Below are 18,229 nucleotides of genomic sequence, written 5' to 3'. Positions count from 1 at the left end.
CGCTCACTCACTCACATTATTTCTCTTTCTTTTATCTCTCTCTCTCACACACACAGTCTTTCTCTCTCTCTCCCTCTCTCTCACACACACAGTCTTACTCTCTCTCTCTCTCTCTCTCTCTCTCTCTCTCTCTCTCTCACACACACACAGTCTTACTCTCTCTTTTTCTCTCTCACACACACAGTCTCACTTTCTCTCTCTCTCACAGACAGACGGACAGACAGACAGACACACTCCTATTCGGCTCTGTCTCCCCCAACTTCAATAGGCCATGAGGAGAAAAAACACTCCAGTTCTGTTCTGCTGTCTGACAGAGGCATCCTCTCTCACCACGCCTGTTCAGTACAAAACAACACAAGACCCAAGAGATCACACACACACACACACACACACACACACACACACACAGCACATAAACACACAACACCCAAGAGATCTTCATGTCTCTCTCTCTCTCTCTCAAACACATTCCATCCCTCTGTTTATCGCTCTCTCTCTCTCTCCCTCCATCTCTCTCCCTCCCATCTCCCCCCCGTTCTCCGTCTCTCAACCCATTAGGTGCTCCTCCTGTTCTTGTTTTCCCTCAGGAGCTGAGGACGGGCTGGCTGCAGTTCCACACAGTGGCCATTAGAGGGCTCCTGCTCTCCATGCCTGAGAGAGCGCAAGACTGAGGATGAGGCAAGGGTGGGGCTCCCAACAGGACACTCTCTCTCCTGCTCCCCCCCCCACCGCCCACCCCAGCCCCGCAGTCACCCTCCTCTTCTTCAGAAGTTTTGGTGTGACACTGCAGCACTGACTGACTGAACTTTTGACATGAAGAAGTAAGCAAAAAGAAGACCGGGTTGTCAGGGCTAGAACACTTCCACAGTGCAGATAAGCCCAAAGAAATGGTTCAAACACAGTCACACACACACGCGCACACAAACACACACGCACGCACACACGCACACACACACACACCCGCACACACACACCCACACACACACCTGATATAAATACACGACGAGCACACACATCTACTCCACATGAAGTAAAAGAATCAAAATCCCTAGGGCTTTCAAAGCTTCTCCCTAACACACACACACACACACAAACATACACACACAAACACAAGGGCTTTCATAGCTTCTTCCTGACTCCCTAACATGCTACAGACATGCAATAATGAATGTTCAATGTCAATTCAACTGATTGTCTCTCACTCATGCACATGTACACTAATCTGCACATACAGTACATACACATGCATATTCACACACGCAGGCTCCTTTAGAGGACTCTATACAACTCAAGGGCATGTATACACACACACACACACACACACACACACACACACACAAACACAAACACAAATACACGCACACGCACAGGCACACACACACACACACAGACGCAGAGACGCACAGACGGACATGCACGTATGCTGAGTGAACAGAGAGTGAGGACGTGAAAGGAGACCTATCCATCAAGTCTATTTTTACACTTTAGTCCTTCAACTGGCTGACACAACTTCTACTGATGTCATCTTCTGTTCTTTCAAAGGTCTCCTTATCAAACGCGCACACATTCTCACAAACGTGCACATGTAAATGTCAAAGTGAGTTTCTCCTCCTCTCGTTTCCATCTCTTGCTCGCACACACACACACATACATCCACACCAATACAGTACATCAGCTGACAGACGGAAATTCCATATACTATTACACACACACACACAGACACACACAAGTTCGCAATGTAAAAAATATATCTGTGACTTGACTTTCACCTTGTGCAGATACAGTACATAGCCTCTCTCTTTGAAAGCACTCTTGAAACGCCCAGACACACCACCACTCAATTAGCAACCCCCACCCCACCCCCACCCACAAACCAAAACCACTAAAAACGTGGACGGAGCAGACTCTGCAGACAGCCGCTATTCCCCCCCGTACCTTTCCCATCAGAGCTTCCTTGAGTGGGCGCATTAAGACATCTAATCTTGATTGACAGCCTCTTCAACCCGGGGCGATAAAGCAAATTAACGAGCATTATGAGGGAAATATGTGGTGGATTCACTTCTGACTTTTAAAGCAGGATAAATAATGCCAAATTATATAATTGACCTTACAGGTGCCGTGTCTCCGCTCAGCGCATATATATGGCCATACATATTAATGCCTGGGCCTCATTTCCATACGCTCACAGGAGCCGGGGAATCAAGGCAGACTAGAAAGAGTCAGTCCTACTGAAGTCAATGGCTGCTTCATCTAATGTGGTCTAAGCAGAATCAAGGCCTTTTAGGATGGAATCTCTATCTTCCCTGGAGAATACAGGCCTGAGACAGCCATGTTGTCTTGCCACAAATCCTTACCATGGACCAGTATATTCGAACACAAGCTATAAAACACCTTAATGATAGGACAGTTGTACAGCAGTAATGCAACTCCTGAAATGTAGAACAATCTATCAACAAAGCTGTTCATGTTAACATTTTGAATCCAACTGGATCAAAACTTCCATGTACCGGTAATTCTTGTCTACGGCAAAGATTGTCAATGGTCCTGTAATTCTTGTCTGCGCCAAAGATTCTCATTGGCCATGCTCTATTCTGTAAGAATATCTGTTCTGCTTTTAACCAGAATGCAAAAACAGAAGACTTGATGGAAAATTCAGTTCTTGTAGATGCAGAAAACCTGACGGCAAAGGGAGTTCTTCAGAGCCCAAAGGGTTCTAGATGATGCCTTCATAATCTATGGGGACAAGTTAGAGAACGGGAGAACCGGACAATGTTCTCCCCCCTCTAATACCCTTTTAAAACCAGCAGGTAACGGGTTCTTGAACCGATTCAGTTCTTTGAACCTTCATGCCATCTGGTGAACCAGCCTGCGTTTAAGCAGAACCATTGTAATCAAGGATGCGTCATCAACAGACACAAACGATATGCATCAGAATCTTGCCACACTCGATTTTAAACTTACCGATTCCATGCTGAAGAATTTAGGGCACCAGATAACGAGAAGCTAACACACACACACACACACACAGTCATGACTCTAGGAGCAGTAACACACCATACTGTGCACACATACACACCGATGCACAAGCATGCATCGTTTTAACCACCGATTTCCAAATGTTATGCACACACGAGAACACCCCTATGCCAGCGACCCTGAGATCCAAATGAGCTTTCGAGTGAGCATCGGCATTTCCCGAAATCCACACTGACAAGCCGTCATACTGCTCTGATTCATCCCTTTCATGCTAACAAGGTCAAGGCCAAGCATTTTCATACACAAAGCCTGAACCTCCATGCATTCCCCCTACTCCTGCCTTAGCCCAGAGGAGGCAAATGCCAGCCTGTGTGTGTGTGTGTGTGTGTGTGTGTGTTTGTGTGTGTGTGTGTGTGTGTGTGTGTGATGGGTATATTTGTAAGGAGGCGGTAAAAATAGTGTGTGGATTAGAACAGACAGAGAGGGGGCATCCATCTTGGCAAAGCCCGGGGGAGAGAGGAAGGTTAGTGGATGTATCGCTCTGTCTTGTGCCGGGAGACTTTAAATATGGAGCGACACTCAGACCGGCCTCCCGAGAGGGAGAGAAACACACTGCCACTCCATCTCGGTGTGTACACACACACACACACACACACACACACACACACCCACTTCCAGCCTAATTTATAATACACGCACACACACACTGTCGCAAATGTATGGTATGTGAGCACGCGCCACTAACTTCGTTTATAATGAGAGCTGACGCGTACGCTCGCCGCATCATTCATAACATGGACGCATAATCACCTTATCTACGACACACACACCCCCACACACAAACATAAGTCAAAACACCAGCCTTCCCTTGTGCATACACAACACCTCCACACTCCTTCCACAAACACAAACACACGCAAACTCACTCATTCACTCCAACACACACACACACACACACACACACACACACACACACGTTTAACACAATCTCCCACAGACAAGCCACCTGCCCTGCCAAGCCAACAGCACAGATGGCTGCATAACTGGGCAGTTTGGGCCAAGAATCACACTATCGGTGCTAAACTCAGACAAGCCAGGAGGGTCTACACATTGATCCAATCTGTTTTTCACTAATCTTATTACCATCCTTTCTGCTTGACCAGAAATGACACATTTCCCCCTTTCCACCTGTAAAGCTTTTTATTGTCTTCATTTTGCAAATGTGGACTTGGGAGCCGGACCTCCAGACAAAAGCCTGTCTGTTAAGTGAGACAGGTGCTGGTGTGTGTGTGTGTCAGAGGCAGGAGTGAAGCGGTGCTGGTGTGTGTGTCAGAGGCAGGAGTGAAGCGGTGCTGGTGTGTGTGTGTGTGTGTGTGTATCAGAGGCAGGAGTGAAGCGGTGCTGGTGTGTGTGTGTGTGTGTATCTGTGAGGCAGGAGTGAAGCGGTGCTGGTGTGTGTGTGTGTGTGTGTGTGTGTGTGTGTGTGTGTGTGTGTGTCAGAGGCAGGAGTGAAGCTCTACAGCGTGGCCCAGGCGCCTCCACTGCTCTAGCTCTGCACGGTGGGAATCACTGGCCGGGACCTTCAAGAGGTTCTGCTGTGTTCCTGCGTCTTGGTTAGTGCTGACGCAAGCAGTTCTGGTGAAGCAGCGTGCCTCACACACACACACACACACACACACACACACACACACACACACTCTCCCCTTTCAGCTCTGTGTACTGGAACCTTGTGTGCTGCTGCTGTGGTGGCAGTAATGGTAGGTGTGTGACCTCCATAGTGAAAGAGTGAGCGCAGTCCGGGCTGCTCCGCCATGTTCCAGGGTCACATGCCGAGGGGACAGACACACACGCCTCAGGCCTCACGGCCACACAGAGGGGGGAAAGGCCAGTATGGATAGACTCCCCCAGAAGAATTAGGGCGAAAAGAACAGCAATCATCTACACTTAGTCCACAGAGTGTCTTTGGTAGAGGTTCCTAGTGCTTAAGTGGGTGACTAAGGTAACTCTTTATCGGTTCTTCTGCAGGAACAGGGAACACAGAATCCTTAACAGATCTACGGTTCTGAGAACCCTTCGAAGCGGAAACATTTTTACAAAGGCAAAAGCTACAAAGAAACCTTCATCAGTGAGTTCTAAATGGAACATTTAAAGCTTTTCCTGGAGAACCTTTGTTCCCCGGGGTGGAGAGGAGCTCATGTGCGGGTCCCTTATGGTCAGTTCATAGTGTTTGAGTGGGCCTGAGTGGTCCTGCTGCCCTTGTTCCATACCTGCTTCTCACACTGGCCATAGTCGGGTCCGTGGTCCACCTGGAAAAAGGACACCTCGCCCCGGTTCTTGGCCATCTCGATCAGGTTCATGGCTGTACGTACAGTGGCGTTCCTGGCGTGTACAAACACCATCACCTGGAACAAACACACAAACACACACACACACACACACACACACACACACACACACACACACACACACACACGGTCAGCTGATGAGCACATGTGAGCTGAAGAACCCATGGCATTATAGTGCTAAGGAAGACTGACTCTCCAGTAAAAAGGCGTGCACATGTTTGCAACAAGACACAGACACACGCACACACACACACACACACACACAAACAGAATGTTAATCCAGTGCATTATCGACAATCTTTCAGTCCAATTTTCACGCATGTAAGGAAACAGGCATGTAAACAACTTTAACAAACACACACACACAGACTCAAGGCTGAACTGCAGAGGCATACAACTCTTTGAAGGTCCATTCTTAAACACATGCACGCACACACACACACACACACACACACACACATACTTACTGCCACATGCACACACACATATGCACACATGCCCTTGTTCTCACAAGGTCACAGTGGTGTGTGAGTGTCTTTTGGAAAGGACAGAAGAGGGGTGTAATTTTCCTATTATACTCAGCTCTGCCCTTGCAAAACAGTCAATACCCCAGACAAACACAATCAATAACAGAAATACAAGACAGTTATGAGATGGGAGCAGAGGACCCGTCCCCCACCCGCCTTGAGCGCTCCCTCGCTCCCCTGCCCCTCTCTCCAGCTTTCTATTTCGCTACCCATGTCCTCTGAGGACACTATATTACAGACAGAGAGAGAGAGAGGACACTACATTACAGAGAGAGAAAGAGAGAGAGAGAGAGAAGACACTACATTACAGAGAGAGAGAGAGAGAGAGAGGGGACACTACATTACAGAGAGAGAGAGAGGGGACACTATATTACAAAGAGAGAGAGAGAGAGAGAGGACACTACATTACAGAGAGAGAGAGAGAGAGAGCGAGAGAGGACACTATATTACAAAGAGAGAGAGAAAGAGAGAGAGAGAGAGGACACTATATTACAAAGAGAGAGAGAGAGAGGACACTACATTACAGAGAGAGAGAGAGAGAGAGAGCGAGAGCGAGAGCGAGGGGACACTATATTACAAAGAGAGAGAGAGGGGACACTACATTACAGAGAGAGAGAGAGAGAGAGAGAGATAACACTACATTACAGAGAGAGGGGGGGGGGGGAGAGGACAGTGCATTGCAGACAGAGAGAGAGAAGACACTATGACACTATATTACAGACAGACAGAGGACACTACATTACAGAGAGAGAGGGGACACTACATTACAGAGAGAGAGAGGACACGATATTACAGAGAGAGAGTGGACTGAGGATGACCAGAGGAACACAGAGAAGGGTAATTACAGAAGGCTGTGAAAACATAACTCTTTTCAGTCTGTCTCTGATTGTAGGGCCTGAAGGCCTCGCTTTCACACGCACGCACGCACGCACTCACTCACGCACGCACGCACACAGTGTGACGTGCTGGTGACCATAGGCATGTAGTGTTGAGTGGGAGTAGTAGGATCCCAGCCATGAGATTGTAGGTTGGATCCCCTGCCGAGTGGAGGTCTGTTACACTGAAGAGAGGAGCCCACTGTACTATACCTCATCATCATCATCACCATAAGCAGCAGCTTCTTCATTATCATCATCATTATCACCACTACATTCACATATTCTTTTTCTTCTTGTTCATCATCATCATCTTCGTCCTCTTTTTCTTCTGCTCATCCTCTTTTTCTTCTTCTTCTTCTTCAGAAAAATGTGTCTATCTGTTACTAGACCCAACATCCAGCCGCTAATCAGAGGAATCTGGGCCTGGACACAATTAGCTGATAATACATTTATGATAACTTATTTCAGAGGGAAAAAAAAACAACCAAGCGACTAATCAAACTACAAAAATACCCAAAATACCAAAAAAAAAAAAAAAAAAAAAGTGTCCTTGAACACCTGCCAACACACTTGCAGCTCCCGCCCACAGCAATCTGGAATTGGGTTTGTGTTTGTGTGGTGAATGAACGAGAGCTCGAAATAAAGGCTAATTTCCCCAACCAGGCAGTATTTAATGCTGGAGAGGACGAGAGGGAAAGCATCTGCTCATCAGGACTGGCAGCAGGGGCCAAAGCAGGTCAGGGAGGAAGAGAGAGAGGGAGAGAGAGAGAGGAAGAGAGAGAGATGGAGAGAGAGAGAGACGGAGAGAAAAGAGGGGAGCACAGACTTGTTAAAGGCCTTTAAGGTACACAAGGGAGACGGAGGTCTTGTGTCTTCCGATGAGCTTTAATCTCCGGTTTAAGTCTGACTTTGCAGCACAACTTCAGCTGAGTCCACGTGTTCTGACTCTCTTTTAAGAACCTCTTCCTCTTTGGCAGGACTAAAATAAAATCAAAGCGTGGCCTGCTAGTCAATCTGCTCATAATGTCACATATGAAGGGGGCTTTCAAGAGCAATCCGGATGAATAGATTTCACTTTTTGAGAGCACTAGCCCAGAAACACACGCCTACACACACACACGCGAACACACACACACACTCTCCTCTTAGCAGCTGAACTCCACCACTGTTTTATGTAATTACAAGGCATTTGTGTGCTGTTGTTTAGTTAAGCAGCAGCACTGTACTATATCATGCCATTTCATTACACTGTAAAAGGGTTGTGTGATTATAATATCATTAGTAATGATGTGCCCTTCCAGATTCCAGGCCCTACCATCAACAAGGCATTCTGGGATAGACTGGCTTATCACACTGGAGGACCAGTCACACCGCAGAGAATGTCTGTGGTCCATGCTCCCTGGACAGATGAGCGACGTTCGCCTTCACACACACTGAGGGATTATACTGCTTTTGATAACGCTAGGTGAACATCATTACAAACGCATGTCTGACGGATGTTTACGTAGTTAAATTAGTAGCAAAAATTATAAAAAACATCGTGTGATTCATCATGGGAACACACACACACACACACACACACACACACACACACAGACACAACACACACAGACTTAAACTCCGAAACAGTAACAGTCCGGTGAGACCTTCTCCAGCCAAATGTTATTTATCCAATTTTTTCACCTCTCTCTCTTCTCCTCTCCTCCCTTCTCTTCTATTCTCCTCCCCTCTCTTCTGTCTGTTTTATCAGCGCGGGGCAGGCAGGGAGTCGTGCTGGCGTATACTGATGGCTCCTAAGCTTATTAAACTTCCGCCGGCCCGCTGTCCATCGACGTCCGCCACAGCGGTGGTGGGGTGTGTGTGTGGGGAGGGGGCACACAGGGGAGGAGGGAAGACGGCACTTCATAAGGAAAATTCCATCCATCACGCCTTCCCCGATGAAATTAATATATGTCACAGCTACTTCTGACAATTTAATATCAGGCCGGGGAGCGAGAGGGAGTCCTGGGAGGCCGAGAGTTGGCCCTGTGCCCGAGCACGAGCACCTCCGCATCAGCATCAGCATCCGCCATGGATGCCACGGCAACACTTTGCCATTCAAAACAGGAACTCAACTCACTTCTCTTTCCTCTGCCGCCCAACCGCTATGCCGGCTTTGGCCAACTCATTTTGGCGTGTGTGTGTATGTGTGTGTGTGTGTGGGTGTGTGTGTGTATGTGCGTGTTGTGACAGTTTCACACGGGGAAAAGGTGCTGATTTGGAGCCAGCACTCCAGGGGTTTTGTTGTTTGAGCATCATGCCACAGTAATTAGATTGTGGCTAATAGTTCAAAAAACGATGGATGGCTTCCAACTAACGTTAATAGCTCGGAGTGTCCCTTGGCACATCCGAGTCTGTGTGTGTGTGTGTGTGTGTGTGTGTTTTGTTTGGTAAACTCTGGCAGAGAACCGGCAGGCTGGACTGGGACTTGGGATACACAGAGCAGATGGAACCAAACTGGAGACCAAATGCAAAACACACACACACACACACACACCCACACACAGGAACAAGCAGACACATTCTCTCTGTCATTCCATCCCTCTCTCTGTTACTCTCTCATGCAGACATACTTTAACACACACACACACACACAAAAACAGACACACACACTCACTCGATCTCCCTCTCACTCACTAACTCACACAGGCACAGAGGCAGACAGACAGACAGACAGACACACTCACTATCTCTCTCTGAGTGTGTGATGTGTGATGTGAAATGTGTGTGTGAGTGCGTGTGTGTATATTACAGTGATGAGCAGGGCCAGGAGAAGTTGTTCCGTGCCCAGCTGAGGGGGGAGTGGATTAGGAATGATCATCATTTACAAATGTTCGCCACTGATTGGTGGAATATTTACTCAAATGTATATGTTTATAGAAAGTGTTTACATTATTTGTTATGAATACATAAATAGATGCTGGTCGACGGCGCTCGTACCAGATATGGACAGGATGTGTTTACTGTGGGCTGTCCAGCAGGAGCACTAAAGCACCACACACCTGTTCTCCTCTAGCTCAGCAATAGAGCCCCACACACCTGTTCTCCTCTAGCTCAGCGATAGAGCACCACACACCTGTTCTCCTCTAGCTCAGCAATAGAGCCCCACACACCTGTTCTCCTCTAGCTCAGCGATAGAGCACCACACACCTGTTCTCCTCTAGCTCAGTGATAGAGCACCACACACCTGTTCCCCTCTAGCTCAACGACCACACACCTGTTCTCCTCTAGCTCAGCGACCACACACCTGTTCTCCTCTAGCTCAGTGATAGAGCACCACACACCTGTTCTCCTCTAGCTCAGCGATAGAGCACGGTGCTCACAACACCACGGCTCATGGGTTAAATACACAGGGACCAAATCACTTCACATGGTGACAAGAAACATTACCCCCCCCCCCCCAAGACAAAAAGACAAGCTGCCTTTGATTCCCTAATGCCCACCTGCCAAAAGTCTGTGTGGCATGGCAAATGGATCTGGGCTTCTAGTGCTTGTCGAGCTCTAGAGTCTCAAGTCTACCTCTGTGCAATGAAGGCTGCTGTCTAATGCCCTCATTCCTGCCATTTGGAGAAGTTGGCGGGTTGACTGTCCGGCGACCATTTTCTGTCTGGGCGATAAATAAAGACGACACAAATGGAAATGGAATCCCCCCGTAATTTAGTGAGTCACCTCAGCCACACACTGCTGTCTCACCCCAGTCTCTAGCTCTTTCTCTCTCAGGGAGGTGAGCTGTCTCACCCCAGTCTCTGTCTCTCAGGGAAGTGAGCTGTCTCACCCCAGTCTCTAGCTCTTTCTCTCTCAGGGAGGTGAGCTGTCGAGCACTTGAGAGATCTCTTGATATTTGGGCTCTGATTTAGACACAGGACACTCATCATGACGCAGGGAACGACCAAACTCAAGTACTCCACCGCACGGCCCCTGCAGTCAGGAACCCAGTGTAATCACTTGGCTCGGGAGAGGAAAAACAGCACGCAGGTTTTTTATTTATTTCGCTTTTTTTTTTTTTGTCAAGTAGTGTGGATGCGAGCGCTATGGCGCGTTAGTGTGGTCTCCTCGCCTCCGTGATTTATGGGATGCAGAAATTGAGTTTGTCCGGAGTCACAGGGCGCGAATTGCCACTGGAGAGAGAGAGAGAGAGAGGGAGAGAGAGAGGGGGAGAGAGAGAGATAGAGAGATAAAGAGAGAGAAAAAGAGACAGAGAGGGAGGGATCGAGAGTCACTAGTTCCGTACTGGCGACCTTCGGCGAGTCGTTTGCTGAGCTGGGGGAACCGCGAGGGCCGGGTGGCGACGCTTGGCTTGTGATTAATACCCCATTAGCCTTGACTGAACCCAGGCCGTAGATCTAGTCCCGTGTCGCAGATTCCAGTTTTTCTGCTTTGCGCCATCAGGCCACTCAGGCTCCTTCAGGCTGATTTACGGCAGGAGTGTGTGTTTGTGTGTGTGTGTGTGTGTGTGTGTGTGTGTGTGTCTTTGTGTGTGTGTGTGTGTGTGTCTTTGTGTGTTTGTTTGTGTGTGTGTGTTGCGTTTGTTAAACTGGTGCAGAGATATCGGTGGAGACATCATACACACACACACACACACACACACACACACACACACACACACAGTGCACACTAATGGGACTGCTCCATCTGTGTAAACCTGGGCGTCCTGTGCATATAAATAAACACACACATAGACACACATGTATGAGACATCTGGGGGTGTTTACCTGGTGTCCATTTCTGATTTGTTTCAGGACATTTTCATAGCACACCTCCTCCATGTCATGCAGTTGCTGGATCTAAGAGAAGGGAACAAAGGACACACTATTTCACTATTCACTTTAGTCTCTACCCCTTCTTTCATATCTTTGGCGGTGAAAGCCACATTGTGAAAGGCTCTGGCCATTTCATCTTTATGAACAGTCAACAGGGCTGCACTGGGGGCCTTGGGAGAATGTGCTCTTAGCATGCGTGGGGGTCTCTGGGTTAGCTTACCCTAGGTGTCAAGGCTAACACACCGCAGTTGCTGACAACCACAGAGAGACAAATATTTAATATATTTCATATATTTGATCAAGTCTAAAATGTACACCAAACCAAAAAGAAAACAAATGTTCAATAAACACATTCATAATCCCAATATTATTAGATGATGGGGTGTTTGTGAGTGTGTGTATGTGTCTGTGTATCTGTGTATGTGAGTGTGTGCTTGTGTGTCTTTCTTTCACCTTGCCGGTGGCCTTGACGCCCAGGAAGCTCTGTCCGAGGGGAACGGGTCTGAAGCGGCTGTCGAAGTAGAAGAGGCCGATGTAGGGGTTGACGTGCAGGAAGGAGGCCACGTCCAGGTAGTTGGGCAGTGTGGCTGACAGGCCCAGGATTCGGATCATGCTCTGGGTGGACTCCACCTGCGCACAGGGAACCAGACGCCCAGAGAGGCAATGTAAGCAAGGGGAAACGTGACAGAGAGGGATCACATTTTACAACTTTCCAGAAGCTGGACACACACACATGATGATACACAACACAGCTTTTCCCACCACTTTTCCCACAGGACATGCTACGACGTGGTCAACAGGCCCCTAATCCAACAGTTCTGGCAAGACGTTGTAACTGTACAGGGCTACATCCAGTGGGCTGTTAGTAAACACTGTTTGCTGTTTTTACTGAGGTGGGATTAATTTCATGATGGCCAATTCACTTAGCCCGCTCATATTTGTTTTTAAAGCCTACAAAGTGTCTATACGAGTACGACCAAGTAACTGCTTTAAAGAGACTGTTGAAGAGCTGCAGTGTGAGTGTGTGTGCAGGTGTATGCGTGTGTGTGTGTGTATGTGTGTCTGCGTGTGTGTCTGTGTGTGCGTGCTTGTGTGTGCATCTGTGTGCGTGTGCGTGTGAGAGAGAGGGTAATAGAGAAAAGAGGGAGAGACTGCCCTAACTCTGTGTCCTGCTGTAGAAGGAGAACATTGGTAAGACTGGTTACTATGATATAGGAGCTGCCCGCCACTGCAATCTAAGTATTAGCCTACACTGCAAACCCTATGCCCACGAACACACACACACACACACACACACACACACACACACACACACACACACAGTCTCCCACTCTCTCACATACACAAATACAAGCACACAAATGCAAACACTCACAGGCACACACACACACAAATGCAAACACTCACAGGGACACACACACACTCACATGCACAGCACCTGACGGAGGAGCAGCCCTTCACGCTAATGAAGTGTGCTCGAGTCATTAGAACTCTGGGTAATATGGTTTAGGAAGCACAAGATGAGTTTCTCCCTCTCATCACTTAACCACCCACACCCTGTCACACACTCACACACACACACACACACACACACACACACACACACACACACACACACACACACAAATGCCTCATGGTCTGCTGTAAACTTTACTTCATTTATCAGTAGGTTTTGCCTCTCTCTCTCACCCATGCTACCCACCCACTCTCACTCACTCACTCTCTCTCTCAGACTCTCTCTCTCTCTCTCTCTCTAGTTCTCTGTCTTTCCCTACTATCTGTCTCTCTATCACACACACATCTAATTAATATACACATACGCCTCTCAATCTGCCCGTCTGGTGCGACGTGTGTTTGAACACAGTGTGGCAGCTTGAGTGAGAGGCAGGCCAGCACACTCTGTGTGTGTGTGTGTGTGTGTGTGTGTGTGTGTGTGTGTGTGTGTGTGAGTGTGTGAGTCAGACTCCGCCCTAAGTGCATCCTCTCAGCCCGAGGTGACTGGACAGCTGAGGCAGCCAGACAGCCTCAGTCTCTGAAACTTAAATCCACTGCCGAGCTTCTAACACTAATTAAATCTGACCCAGACACAACACATCTAGCTACGCCGGGCTGATATTTTACTCAGAAAGAAGGGGACTGTGTGTGTGAGTGAGAGAGAGAGAGTGAGTATCTGTGTGTGAGAGAGTGTGTGCGTGAGAGAGTGTGTGTGTGGGTGTGTGTGTGTGTGAGAGAGAGTGTGTGTGAGAGAGTGTGTGTGTGTGAGAGTGTGTGTGTGTGCGAGAGTGTGTGCGTGTGTGTGAGAGTGTAATCCTGTTGAGGGTATAAACAACTAAATAAGTACAACCAAAACATTAGCTGACATATCTCTAACCTCCACAGTGAGACATTCTTGTAGTTTTCTATGGAGCATCCAAGGTGCTGGGCAGTATGGTTGCCATGAAAACAACTAATGCAAAGGGGAGGGGTGGCCCCCACACAAACACACACACACACACACACACACACACACACACACACACACCCCTGTCTCCACTGCAGCCCATCACCCCGGGAGGGCAAATAAAATCACCTCCAAACCTCCAATCCACCGTTGCCGTCTGCGGACCTGCAGCGCTTTCCCACGAAGGGCAATAGTGCTGACAGAGATCTAGCCAGTTGGAAAACAGAGTAATTGGTTCTCCAGACACGAGGAGCTGAGCGGGGAACAATGGCAAGGCGGTGTGAAATAATGTAGGCTGTGAGGCTTGATATGGAGCCACACCGTGAAAACAGCTCCCCTGCTTTCAAGGCCTGGATTACTATGCAGGGGGAGCATCCCCGCTACCACGACAACAATTTATTATCCCACAAGCTTCAAAAGAAGAATTTCACAACCCTAACCTTTCCAATATGGACCCAGTTACCAACTACCTTAGTATAGTTTTGACCTATTGAAGACTTTCACAACCCTAATATGGACCCAGTTACCAACTACCTTAGTATAGTTTTGACCTATTGAAGACTTTCACAACCCTAATATGGACCCAGTTACCAACTACCTAAACTGACCAACTGACCAAACCAACTGACCTATTTACTTTATAACACGGAAGATTTCTGAGAAATTAGGCTCTAATATCCAATATCCATTAATTTAGGTGTTTTCATCCAAGGCACGCTACAGTCCGTATGTCCATTTTCATCAGTACTGTTTGGGTGCTCCCTGGGTGTCAACCCCATGACCTTTGCATTGGTTTGCTTTACCAGTAGAGTTGCAGGAGCACGCAATGAAATGCGACGGCACCGAGCACAAACTGCCTGCAGTGTGATGCAACAGCGTTCTGCGGCGCAGCCCGTCTGTGGAGCCTGTGGAGTCGTGGCCCGATCTAGACGGTGTGCTCGTTGGCATGCGCGCCACGGAGCGAGGGGCCTCGCCGCGTTATTTTGGTTTTAAAGAGAACCGTGAGGGCCACTGAGAGCTGCTTCACCTGAGAGCATCAAAGCGCATATCTGATGAACCTCCGGCTCGGGCTCCATGCGCAAGCACCAGCAACAGAACCATGTCTGCACTTCAAATCAGTTTCATTACTATCAGTCCTGACACTCCAGAGGAGGGAATCGGTGAAGGGGAGAGAGAGAGAGAGAGAGAGGGAGGAGAGGGAGGGAGTGAGAGAGAGAAGAGGAGAGAAAAGGAGAGGGAGAGGGAGAGAGAGGGAGGAGAGGTAAAGATAGAGATGAATCAAAAGGAGAGGTGAGGGGCAGGGAGAGGGGGGGAATGATGATGGGGAAAGAGACAGAAAGACAAGGAGGGAGACAAAGAGGAAGAAAGAATGAGAGAAAGAGAGATATGGGGAGAGAGAGAGACAGTGTGAGATAGAGAGTGAAAGAGAGGGGGGGAGAGAGAGAGAAATAGAGAAAGAGAGATGGAATGAGAGAGAATGATACAAAGAGACGCAGTAAAAGTGATTGTGAGAGAGAGGGAGAGAAAGAGTGTGTGAGAGAGAGTGAGAGATCTCAGGGAACTAGACACCTGTTCAGTCTAGGAAACACAGCTCTAGAGCATTCATCATGCTATGATTATCTTGGCCTGAAACTCAGCGCCTCAGGAAACTTTGACCTTGCATTGAACGCCCTGAAAGAAAAAGCGTGTAAAGCTCTCTACACTACTAAAAGAAATGTCCATAAAATACAAATTCCAATTACATTCTGGTGCAAGATTTTTGACAGTGTCTTCATGCCAACTGCACTGTATAATGTGAGATATGGGGTCCACTCAGTAAGCTGGACTACACTAGATGGGACAATCCCATAGAGTCCCTGCATGCAGAGTGTATTAGAAATATACTCAGTGTTCAAAGACAAACACCCACAAATGCACACAGGGCTGAAGTGGGCAGTTTCCCATTGGCATTAAACATGCAAAATAGATCCTTCAAATTCTAGATGCATCCTAAAATCAAGTGCAGAAAACACAATGCCGGTAAACCTTCAAGCATTCAAAACCCAGGAGGTCAGCTCTGAACGTAGTCCCCTCTGTCGGCTGGTTTTGAAGTTAACTAATACACTAGCCTATCAATCTCAGACCAACACTGCTTTCCAAAGTCAGATCAGAGCAAAACTAAATATGAAACAAAAAAAACATAGTTGGAACATTGGGGCAATCAAACCAGTTCACAACCCAAATTAGAACGGTATCTAACGATTAACCTTTACATAGCCATTAAGTAAGGCAGATACAAAAAAAATAATGGCTACGAAGGGAAAAAAATGCATTTGTGGTCACGGTGAGATCGAGACAGAGATGCACTTTCTCCTCACTGTGAAAAATTAAATTCAATAAAGAGCCCACTATTTTAAGAACCTTTCAAATACGGTAACAGATTTCCATTCGCCGAATAACATGGACAAACTCACTAGAATACTTGGAGAGGAGCAAACAGCGCCTCTGGCTGCTCAGTTTGTCACAGCCTGCCATGAACTGAGAGACAGTGATTAGCTCCACCATTAAATGTCTGATCTTAGGTATGTCGAATCTGTGTGTTCATGTTTGTGTGGTCCTTCCCAGTTAGCTTCATTGTTGATTGTTGTTTATTGTTGTCTCTCTTTTGTTGTTGTTGTTTTGTTTTTTACATAACACTATGCTTTGGCAACACTGTATATGAACGGTCATGCCAATAAAGCTACTTGAATGTGAATTTGAGTGAGAGAGAGAGAGGGGAGAGAGAAGAGGAGAGAGAAGAAGAAGAGAGAAGAGAAGAGGAGAGAGAAGAGGAGAGAGAAGAGAAGAGGAGAGAGAAGAGGAGAGGAGAGAGAAGAGGAGAGAGAAGGAGATGAATCAGAGACAAGGTGAGGGGCAGGGAGAGGGGGGGAATGATGATGGGGAAAGAGACAGAAAGACGAGGGAGACAAAGAGGAAGAAAGAATGAGAGAAAGAGAGAGACGGACAGAGACAGTGTGAGAGAGAGAGAGACAGTGTAAGAGATGGAGAGAGAGAATGAAACAGTTAGAAAATAAAACAGAGAGGGAGCAAAAGAAAGGGAGAGAGCTTTGAGGAGGGCGATCTGAAAGCGGAGCATGTCTGGGATCAAATAGCTGCTAAAGAGAAGAGCAGGACTGACTCATACCCAGGCTCTTTCACACCACATGAGTGGCCGAACCAGGCAGACTGGAGCAGAGGCCGCTGGAACACTCTTTCTCTCTCTCTTTCGCTTTCTCCGTCTCTCTCTCTCTCACACTCTCTCTCTCTCTCTCTCTCTCTCTCTGGGGGACCCCACCACATGGAGCACACACTGCCCTCTTTCAGACAAGCATGAGTGATGAGAGCAGCACTTCTCTTCAGTAACAGGCAGTGAGACAGTTCTCTCACTCCTGATGAAAAAAAAAAACACCAAAAAATATGAGAATATGTAATATGCTAAATGAAAACATTGGGATGATTTACTCTCCTGGATTTCAGAACTGAGAATCTCCATATTCATGTTGTTCATGATGTTGAGCCTAGACTGACAGGTGTGGTGGAAATCAACATGGCAACCACAATTCAGAGCTTTGTCTCAATTTGCGTTCTTCCAAGCTTCCTAGTCTGAGCGCATAAGTGCGTTCACACTGACTATTCTGATGGATGGTGAAGTCAGAGTCTGAAGCGCTGGACACTTCAGGCCCTCAATGGCCTCCATCTTGGCTACATAGTGGTAAGGGAGGGTCCACCAACCTCTTTGTCAATGGCGGTTAGATGGCGTCATAACTTCCTTTAAGTGCACAACAATTGTATGCGAAGACACTACCTTATTGAAATTCACACACTATGCAAGTAAAAACATAGTAGACAGTGTTATCATGCCTATGTGCATTGTGGGTAAAAAACTAACATTGGTGTCGTATAATGATGATGAAGCATGCTGGCTCTGAGGGTCTTTTTCACCTCATAACTGTCATATTTCATTCTAAGGACTCTTTGCTTCTAATCACTCCTGCATGACCTTCAGTCACCACAGGATTAACAGGATAAACTTAGCATTTTAACCAATCTACTGAGGAGAGCACCTGCCCCTTTACAATCGACCAATCCGATCGCAGCCTTTCACTCTTACGGTGTAGCAGATGGATAGATAGATAGATAGATGGATACTTTATTAATCCCGAAGGAAATTTAGGTCATCCAGTAGCTTATACACTTAACTTAACTCACAAACATACATACACAAATCACAGTAGAAAAACAATAC

At 47.4% G+C, this 18,229-nt stretch overlaps 1 protein-coding gene across 2 annotated transcripts in view; it reads right to left on the bottom strand.

Annotated features, from left to right (window-relative positions):
- Positions 1-18,229, bottom strand: part of ascc3 (activating signal cointegrator 1 complex subunit 3) — a 170,337-nt gene that overhangs the window by 62,391 nt on the left and 89,717 nt on the right. For both annotated transcript variants that reach the window (XM_031575751.1, XM_031575753.1), the window contains exons 12-14: positions 11,979-12,155; positions 11,478-11,549; positions 5,244-5,378 (exon numbers count right to left, since the gene is read on the bottom strand). In XM_031575751.1, the coding sequence (XP_031431611.1) occupies positions 5,244-5,378; positions 11,478-11,549; positions 11,979-12,155 (384 nt within the window). The remainder of the gene's footprint in view (positions 1-5,243; positions 5,379-11,477; positions 11,550-11,978; positions 12,156-18,229) is intronic.

The sequence above is a fragment of the Clupea harengus genome, chromosome 11 (genome assembly GCF_900700415.2).
Source record: "Clupea harengus chromosome 11, Ch_v2.0.2, whole genome shotgun sequence".
Lineage (NCBI taxonomy): Eukaryota > Metazoa > Chordata > Actinopteri > Clupeiformes > Clupeidae > Clupea > Clupea harengus.
This window is presented reverse-complemented; position numbering and strand designations above follow the sequence as displayed.